Source organism: Stenella coeruleoalba (genome assembly GCF_951394435.1).
Source record: "Stenella coeruleoalba genome assembly, chromosome: 1".
In the NCBI taxonomy this organism is placed as follows: domain Eukaryota; kingdom Metazoa; phylum Chordata; class Mammalia; order Artiodactyla; family Delphinidae; genus Stenella; species Stenella coeruleoalba.
Window position 1 is genome coordinate 97550900 of NC_137169.1, and position 9868 is coordinate 97560767.

Genomic DNA, 9868 nt, shown 5'->3' on the forward strand with positions numbered 1-9868 from the left:
GCGGAGCGACTAGGCCTGTGAGCCATGGCCGCTGAGCCTGCGCATCCGGAGCCTGTGCTCCGCAACGGGAGAGGCCACAACAGTGAGAGGCCCGCGTACCGCAAAAAAAACAAATAAATAAACTACAGGGACCCTCCCATACCCACCGTCCCAATCTCCTGCCCTTTCTATAATGCTGCCCAGAGGAAACATGGCTGGGAGTCCAGAGCAGTCAGAGCTTGGGTGATTTTGCTGCCTCAATGCGACTGTGGATCAGCAGTTAATGCCTATAGAGCTGGTAATTGACCAGCCTCCTACCGTCCTGTAGGGCAGGACAGATCTTGGAGAACCAGCCTGATGTCTGGAGCTACTGAAACAGTACTTGAGCCAACCTCAGTGTTTGTTGCTCTGAGCACCAGAAATCAGAGGTGGAATATAGTCGGTCAGGTTAGTGGACTTCACAGTAAGAATAAGGATAGGAAAATGGACTTACTCCAGCAATTGGATATTTGAACCAGTGAAATTAAATGCAAAATATACGCTTGTATGGTTTTAAACAAAGAAAACAAAATGAGCCCATTTCCACCTGTGGTCAGCAAATCTGTGCTCACTCTACTGAAACTACTCCCAAGTCAATGGCCTAGTAAACAGCACTGCATGTGATACTACATTTCTGATTATTTTGAGGTCACCTTGTATTCTGAACCATCTTTTTTTTTCTCACTGTTATAGACACATTCAATCACAATTGTGAGGGTCATTCCTACTGTGACTTCGATTACATTTGCAAATGTCTTGGTGATGATCATGAATAGATGTGAATTGCTTGCATCAGCACAGATCTATCTGAATCTAAACTAATATTTTTTACATTAAGTAACATAGTTCTTCAAACTCTAGGTTTTCCTTCGCTGATGTCATTTTAACCACCTTCACACATTATATTCATTTCCTTGGACTCTTATCTCTTTCACTGACTTTTCTCTCTACCATTCTTCAGTCCATGAGGAACATGTCCATGAAAATTTAATTCCTACCCACCTCACCCTCTACCTCACTTTCTCTAAGTGATCACAAATTTTAAGCTTTTACCGCTGGGAAGAACTTAAGTGTTTCTACCAACACATCCTATTACCTCCCAAGAAGTTACACTTACGAACAGTGAGGGCTTCAATTCCATCTCCCCCCAAACCCGACAGTTAGATCATATGACAACAAATTCCCATGTTTTTACTCCAGGGTAATTGTGAGAACAGAGCTCACGCTCAGCAAGGGTGAAACACAGAAGCTTTACTTACAAATACTTTGCCCATGAAACTGCCCGTTTCATATTTTAGCTAAACGAAACTTGCAAAACACAAAGGACATAATTGATTTAATTTAGTTTCAATACAATCAGTAATTGATCCATAACTTCTAAGTGGCAGTAGCCACCAACCAAGTAACCAAATATTTACCTTAAGTTCCAACTAGCTACTCTGGGGGGCTGGGGAAGCGCACAAAAAAGTAACAGGCTATAAGAGATACCCTGATGACTCACATAAGTAGCAGGTCTAACGGCACATGACATACACGCTTCACAAGACAAGCCAACAATGAATCAACTTTTTATTTCACTGACCAGTACTTCCGATTCTTTCTCTGATGCTGAATTCCAAATTTTCAGAGTCCCCCAAAATAGCATTTAGGCTTCCTATATCCAGAAACAGGGGCCCAGAGGCAAAAAAGGTCAGGCCCCAGACTGTTTTCAGGTGGGAAAGTGGCAGACATTCCTATGCAAGTCTGTGTCAGTTTTTAACTGAAATGCCTTTAAGCTCTCCATCCTGAAACTCTTCTATGGCATCTATGACAGAAATACACTCATCTCTCATATACACAACTCCATGGGGGTCGGGGGTGGGGTGGGGGCATTACACAGGTACCAGCCAAACTTCTTATTAAGCCAGAAACTGGACTTCTGGCTCAGTTTAATAACAAGGGATGCGCAAAACTGTGGTGAGTGTCCTGGCTCTTCCTCAAGGTGAGCTGGGCTGGATGTGAATGGAAGCACTGCCCATGACAAAGGTGAATTTAAGCTCTATAAAAAAATAAAATTGCTCCTATCTCTATGAGCTGCTTCCAAGAATCCAGGGATGCCCACATCCCATACCTCACACAGACATGGCCCAAATTCCTCATGCAAAGCTACGTGGGAAGCATAAAATCTTTTGTTAACTTTGGGGCGGGTGCGGGGCGGGGGGGAATGGGGATTGGGCCTTGGGAAAGATGCGGGATGGATTTTTTATTCCTCCCATCAACAAAAACTATTTACCCACATACACACTCAGATCCATGTTCAAGGAAGTTTTTCTTCCCTGGCTACAGGACCCCAGAATCCAGCCTACCCCAGGCTGAGAGACAATGCCTATTAACTGCACAGATCTGGTGTACCAACATACTCCTGTGTTGTCTCACCAACTGAGAGGGAAGGGGCAAAGGGAGTGGATACTCATTGGGGATTTGCTTTTTGTCTGAAATCCAATCTACTCAGCAACACTCTTAGGTCCAGGCTCTGGGAGAGGTTCTGTGGGCACGATATGGTGGATGACCTGATGGTCCCAGCCCACCGTGGTAAGAAGGGAGTGATTGAGCGGGGACCAAGTAGCATCTCTCACAAAGTCTCTGTGGGCTCGGCTTCTAAACCTACAAGAGAACAAAGAAAAGTGTGGGCATAGTAAGAGACAGAGGAAAAAGCAGAAATGGAAAGAAGAGACCCAACACACCCAGGGCACGCCTCGCCATATATATGGCCTAGTCACCAGCATAGTGGTGTAGCTACCCACAGAAGACTTCATCATCCAGTCTAGGACCCTATATTCATAGAAGAAATGATAGCTAGACCAAGGGTGGTGATCTGAGCCAGTATCAGACAGCATCTCATGGCAAAGAAGGAAGTACAATCAGATCTTCTGTCTGGTGCCTTTCACCCTATAGCAGGTTGCATTTCCTACATGAGGTTCTTTGTGTGAAAAGGGTAGACTGTCTCTTTCTGGGAGTCAGTCGGAATGCCAGGCTCAGAAATCACACCCACCACCACATTCCTCCTCTACCAGGGACAGAGCTGGTTGTGAGTCAGCCCCCAGAACAGGGAGACAGTCAGCAGTCGGCCTGCTTCCATCACCAAGTCTCCTTGAAAGAGACAACCCAGTTTTCCAAAGAGAAAAAGGACCCAGCCACGTGTTGCTCCCCTCCCTGATTCCTGATCACAGGGCTCCACGGCACACTTACACCTCAGAAAGGCCTGAGTCCAGCACAGCAAGGGAGCAGTCTTCACTGACAGAGGCCAGGAAGGGAGCACTAGGAGACAAGGAGGAGGTTGGGAAACATAAAGCCCATGGTTCTCAATACAAAACCTGACTGGGCAGTCCCCAAAGCCCACCTAAAATGATCAGAGAAGGTGGCTTGATCCCCACTTTGGGTTAAGGCCTGGCTACCACTCAAGTCTAGGTACAAGTTACAAGGAAAGATGAGGAAAATGGAGCAAAGTCAGGGTTGACAGCCATCCTGGCAACTAACCATCCCATCTAGTCCCTCCCTGTAGCTTCAGTGATGATTCAGAAACACAGGTTTTCCAACCACACAGCCCTGCAAGCCCACAGTATTAATCATTTTGGGTGTCGAGCAGGAACAAGACCATATTTTAGCCATTTGCAGTCAGAGACCATACAACCCCCAAAATGGACTACAGTCTTAAAGAGATCTTTCACATTCCAAAACCTCAGCTACAACAGTGCCTGCTTTAAGGAGCTACCAATCAGCTAATGCTACGTCAACACAAGCATCCCCCCTCATTCTTCCTATTCATACCCACCAGGCCCTTGATGACAAAGAACAGTACCTGTGCGGGGAGAACACCAGCCCAGTGACACACTGGGAGTGCACAGCTGAGCTGAGGGCACAGCTTCCACTCTTGGTGTCCACAAGGGAGACAGTCCCATTCTCATCACCTGAAGGAAAGAGGGAGTACCTCACAGAGGTTACGAGCATGGGCTGTGGACTCAGCCAGATCTGGATTTGAATGCTAGGTCCTCCATCCTGAACAAGTTAACCACCCTAAGCATTACAGAGAAACATTACAGAGCAAGGGGAGAAACTGAGCATCAGCTTCCTCTTTGGTAAAGTAGGAATAACTAGTCATTTGGGGGTTCTGGAAATTAAATTAATGGATGACATAATTGTTATCATAAACTATGTCACCACACACACAGCCATATCACCGTGTTAATGCAACTGTCCGTACTATACAACCATATTCCCCATGTAGCAATCCACTTGCTTTGCGGTCCACTGACTTCTAGCCATGAATACAAGAGCCACAGCAAAGAGTCAGGAATCAAATCTACGAGGGCAAAAATCACCATGTTCTCCAAAGCTAAACTAAAACCACTTTTGGATCATCCCACCTCCCTACACCCCCATTAATATAATTCACCTTGCGCCCAGGTGTGCTGATGAGACTGAGCAGCCAGAGTCTCGACTTATGGGGTCAGCTCTCTCACTCAAACTCCCCTCCCCAGAGTCAACACACAGTTCGACATGCTGCCTTACCAAAGACAAAGACTTCACTCTGCTGAGGATGCCAAGCCAGGGAGGCGGGAAGGTAGCCAGAGGCACTGCAGCCTGCAAAGGGAGGAAGAGGGGTCTGGAACGAGACTCCGAGCCCAGCTCTGAGCCAAAGCTTCCCAGGTGAAGTCACTCGAAATCCCAGGAGCACCTTTATTCAGTGTCCCAAGCCCTGCTAAGGCAGTCCTGTCCTCATCCTTGACCCTCACAACCTACATCTACCCATCAGCCTCCTGCCCTTTCCAGACATGAGTCACGGGCAAGTTTCAAAACAAAGCGTGAAGATAACAGCTCTGACCCCTTTGTTCGCCCATCCAGGAAATGTAAGTGACCCACCCAGTAACTAGCCCTTCCTCTTGGGACCCACTGCACACAATGTGCCTCAGTGGGAAAGAAAGCAATTGTGTCATTTGTGTCAGTGACTGGGCATCTGGCAGCTTTGCCTCTGACTCTGGCCAAGGAAAGCCTCTTCCAGGTGGGTTCCTAGTATCACTCTCCCACCACTGGCTCTCAGACTCACCCATCTGTGATGCTGGCTTGGGACAGCGGGTATCCCACAGTAAAATCCTACTGTCCTAAAAGAAGGAACAGAAAAAGGGCTTCACAATCCAAAGAAGCAGCTGCTGGCCAGAAGCCCTCCACGCTAGACTTAGGTCTAAAGGGTCTGAGTGCGGTTAGGATGTGGGAAGGGAAAAAGAGATTATATCTCACCTCACCACATGAAAGAAACACAGAATCCTTGTGGGGAGAGGCAGCAACACAGGTGACCTGCCCAGAGTGAGCTGTAAAGGAGACAGAACAAGAAATAAGACAGAGAAGATGCAGGCATTACTATCAAGCAGCCCAGACACTATGAAGGGGTAGGAGGGAGGGTGTGAGAAATAGGCCTAGTCTCATGATGCAAATTAACAAATTCTGTGAGATTTTTGGATTAGATGAAACCTAAGAGGAAATGTTGATATCATTATAAAAACTCAAAAGGCCTGGAGAAAAATGAATCATGAAAGACATGAAAGATAAATTAAATGCTGAATAAGAACAGGAGATAAAGATAAAGATAAAGATAAAGATAAATTAAATGCTGAATAAGAACAGGAGAGGAAAGAGTAAAGACATCCTAGAATAGCAGTAGCACACTTGCCTCCAGGTAGCATACAAAGACTTCTGAGGGAGTTCTGGACACTGCGAGTTTTAAGGGAATTTCTCTAATGTTCTTCTTCCATATTGAACTGAGAAGCTGCCTATAACCTGCCAGCAGTGCTGACCTCTACTCTCACAGTCACCCTTCTCCCATGTGTAGAAGAAATACACACCTCTCACCCACCCCAAACCTTACCATGAGGCTCAGGAGTATAAAAACCTAAGGCATAAAACAAAAGGGGCTTTTCCTGAGACAAAGAAAGAGCACTTGTGTAAAATTCTGTGAAGGAGGCTGGCCTTTCTCAGCCACACCACAAACACAAGTGTGGTTCTGTGACTGATCTCTTCTCTTTAATAATGAGAATTTTGAAACATATGACAGGTGGTTGTCATAAGGACGTACATAGCTTATCTGAATTTAAAAATGAAGTCAGACTTTTTCTGACTGAAAGTTAAGTCCCACTTGGCCAACTGGCTTAACAGTGCATATGGTTTTTGGCAGTTAGGTTATTTGGTAGATGTTTTACATAAATTAAATGAGCTTAATCTGCAAATCCAAAATTTTGACAAACATATATTATAAAAGTGTACAATAAATGACATGGCCAGATATAACTTTCTTTGCAACTAGTTAAATTTAAATTAGATACTAATTTTAAAATGTGTGAGAGGGTACACTTTTTCAAAATTCTTTTAGGGCTACATGCTAAAAATGTTAAAGGTCTCCGCTAAATGTTAATTACAGGCTGTGGAAACCACCTTCTCCAAAGTGATTTAACCAGACTTTCTGAGATAGTCTGAATGTGGCTCTGCCCTGAGACAGAAGTGTGGGCTCAAACTACCTTCCATAGAATCCATGGAAAGCCAACACGAGGAAAAGGAATGTATTGCTCACTTGAGAAAAGCAAAGCTTTGGGACAAACACCATGGGGGAGTACAAAAGATGAAAAAAAAATATGTGGTTCCTCTGCCCTCAAGGAATTTGGAATCAGTGGGGGGAATAAGAATAAACACAAAGAACTAATTAAAAAGGCTGAAAGGAACAAGTGCTGAAAAATAGTTATTTAGCATTGACCAGAAAAATACATCGTAAGTCTAGGAAACAAAAGGCAAGTACAGTAGACTTTGAGCACTGACATTTTAACATTATTGTCTAACTATCTGCAAGTGACCATGAAGCTCCAGGAGATATATGAGTTTATGATTTTGCTTCGCTCATATCTGAATCATGCACTTTGAAGTTAGAACTGGCAGAGAAAGGCACTTAGTTACTGGGGGAACCAGTGATCACCCATATGTACATCTCTTAGCCACACACACATTAACGCTCTATACATTATCTTCATTAAGATTTGGTATCTTCATGAGGAATGGCTCCCAAAATAAAGTCAACTGCTAGTGCTGCTAATGAAAGTGAGCAGAAAAAGGAACATTAATAGAAAGTGATGGTTCTCACCAAAAAAATGAGATTTTATAGAGGTGAATATTCAAAAGTTCAAGATTCACATGTATCAGGGTTTATACTTGGAGAATGCCAAAGATCTACTGTGATTGGGTTTAGATAGCATGGTATGCTTGAAGGAGTGACAGGAAAAAGGCTTGAATGCCAGGACATGAACATGAGATTTTAACCTGCAAGCCACAAGAAACCAATGAAAGACTAAAGATTACAGGTAGAACAATGAGATGAGTGCCACCGTCTGTAATAAGATAAAGCCTGAAAGTAAATGGGAGCATAAGAAATGGAATGGAAGGTCACTGACGAAATGGAAAAAGACTCCAAAGAACTTGGGGACCAACTGATAGTGGGAAACAGGAGGAGTGGAAGAGGACTGGGATTTTCAGCCTCAGGTGACCAAGAAGGTGGTGAGGCTGTCAATAAAAAAAAAAATATAGGGAAATTATGAAAAGGGCTAGAATCGACATTGGAGCCTGACCGTAGTTTTGGAAGAAATATACTACCAGGCAGGAGAGCAAAGAATTGATATCACTAACATGCAAGCAAAGTTCAAAGAGCCCAAAGGGGAGAATAAAAACAAAACAGCCAAGGCCAGGACTGAAAAGGAAAGAACATGCACTCACCTCGGTATGAGTTCAGAATCATCTGCTGAGCAAGGTCCCAAACTTTGATGCTAAGAAGCAAAAGGAAACAGAGACTTAATTTGACCTACACTACCTACATAAAAACGTGTGTTCAAATAAGAACGCCCTATGTCTTTGCCTACTGGACTTCTGGTACAGCCTACTTTTACCATGGATTGCAAAAATCTCTAAGAAAACCTTATAGGCATGTCATAATTAGTCACCGGGTTCTTATAATGAGCCCAAAACATAATTTAATGAGGCTAATATGATGCTAAAGACACCCAAAGGAGGCCCAGAAACAGGAGCGATGAGAGGAGGGACCCACCAGAAGTCTTTGCTACCACTGACAGCTTGCATGCCAGAGCTTAGGACACTGACTGTAGACACGATGTCATCGTGCTCATACTTGCAGAACTTGCTGACAATTAGTGTCTCATTCTCATCCAGCTCCCACAATTCAACAGCACCTGTTGGGGGTGGGGAGTAGGGTGAGGGAAACAAGCTTGGATTATGCCAAGACAGAAATTCGCTTCTAGGATTCTAAGCTCTCAGGAGACAAGGAGGAAATCTCCCCAATGATCTGAGTAGCACACAGGCCATATGGTTAAATATTCCCAGTTATTTGGACACTAAAGTATTTGTTGAACAATTTGAATAAATGTCTTAAGAGTCATAAAAATATGTTGAATAACATAAAAATATGTTGTACAGTGACTAAGTATAGAAAATCATCAGACAGCTGCCCTGAATATAGAGTGTTCAAGCTCAATCGCCAGAGAGGCTCAATCTTTAATGTCCCACACTTATCCTTCCATGCAATGCCTGCCAACGTCCATATTCTGATTTCTTTTTTTTTTTAATGTCAAAGCCTCCATTGCTGAGACTGACATTCAAGGCAAAGAAAGCAGAATAAAGGCATTTAAGAATAAAATGGGAAGAAATGGAAAGAGCACAGATTGGCCTCGGCATCGTCTTTAAGATCAAGATTATCCTTGGTTTGGGGTTGGGTGGATACAGAGAAGAAAAATAGTTCCAATTAATTTCTTAATTTTGTTATGGATTATACTAGGAATTTCCACCAACAATTTAGAATCTTGGGGAAGGTATTTCCTACCTACACAGTTACTCTCCTTCGGGACCAACACCCTCAAGCTCCCCCAAGCACTGAGTATGGGATTTTAAAAATTGAGCACAGCCCGACCTATACCCATGGCCTCCATCCCACCTGTAAGGTTGAGGAGAAAGTGACTCACCTGAATCGGAAGCCACTAGGATACCTCTGTCCCCTACCCAAGTGAGGTCAGCCACTCCGGCCTCCGTCTGGACTCCAGCGGAGCAGAAACCTTCGTTGGGGGCGGCACAAGGGTCCTTGAAAAGCCAGAGGGAGCCAGCCCAGCAGCGGCCACTCAGGCTAGAAGCCCCGAGCAGAAGCGCCCCATCTAAGGGAGATACAAGTTGTCAGCGCGTGAGGAGTGGAAGGGCTAATCTCCCTGGTGACCGCCCAGCAGCCAGCTGGCCGGGTCTGGATCGGAGCCCAGGAACGCCGAGCACGGCTGGGGACTGAGCTCAGCGACGCGAGGCAGGGGTGAGGATGGCATGCGGGGTAAGCGGGGGGCTGGGGGAAGGCTGGAAGGTTTAGTCCCGGGAAAGGGCATTCGGGGTGGGGTGAGGGAACTCCCAGACCCAGGACCTAGGCTCACCCGACCGGTACCGCGCAGCCTCCAATTGCCGCTCCATACAGGCTGGTGCATTAGGGGGAAGGTTCCACTCCCGGGCCTCCGGGGGCACTAGCGGGGGCGGGGTTTCCTTCCGCATCTCCACGATTCCAACTCCAACCTAGACCCAAACTGGACGCCCGTCGGAGACTCAGCTCCGCGAGCCACCACGTGGCCCCGCTATAGGCCTCCGCCCCTCTGGCCAGGCTACAGCCTCTCTACATCTCGCGAGAATTGCTTCTACGATTCCATTCCCGTTTCCAGCGAGCAACCTCTTGCCGCGGGCTCTCAGTGCCCTGTGCTTCTTATCGCAAAAAAAAAAAAAAAAAAAAAAAAAAAAAAGACCG

At 45.4% G+C, this 9868-nt stretch overlaps 1 protein-coding gene across 2 annotated transcripts; it reads right to left on the reverse strand.

Moving 5' to 3' along the window:
* Positions 1-1569: 1569 nt before the first annotated feature.
* Positions 1570-9845, reverse strand: WDR77 (WD repeat domain 77). 2 transcript variants are annotated; one of them, XM_079917901.1, is made up of 10 exons: positions 9507-9840; positions 9060-9245; positions 8132-8273; positions 7804-7853; positions 5293-5363; positions 5102-5156; positions 4567-4638; positions 3857-3965; positions 3247-3315; positions 1570-2661 (listed from the first exon to the last, which is right to left on the reverse strand). In XM_079917901.1, the coding sequence occupies exons 1-10, from the start codon at positions 9619-9621 to the stop codon at positions 2502-2504; spliced, it is 1029 nt and encodes a 342-aa protein (XP_079774027.1). In that variant the 5' UTR covers positions 9622-9840; the 3' UTR covers positions 1570-2501. The 2 variants fall into 2 exon arrangements, with proteins under 2 accessions (XP_079774027.1, XP_079774028.1); XM_079917902.1 differs by lacking the exon at positions 3247-3315 and having other exon boundaries at positions 9507-9845.
* Positions 9846-9868: the final 23 nt, after the last annotated feature.

Coding starts and splice junctions, on each gene's coding strand:
- WDR77 (XM_079917901.1), bottom strand. CDS start 9,621: ATGCGGAAGGAAACCCCGCCCCCGCTAGTGCCCCCGGAGGCCCGGGAG. Junction 4,639..5,101: donor CAAGCCAGCATCACAGATGG/GTGAGTCTGAGA, acceptor CTCCCTTTGCAG/GCTGCAGTGCCTCTGGCTAC. Junction 2,662..3,246: donor GACTCAGGCCTTTCTGAGGT/GTAAGTGTGCCG, acceptor GTTCTCTTGTAG/GTTTAGAAGCCGAGCCCACA.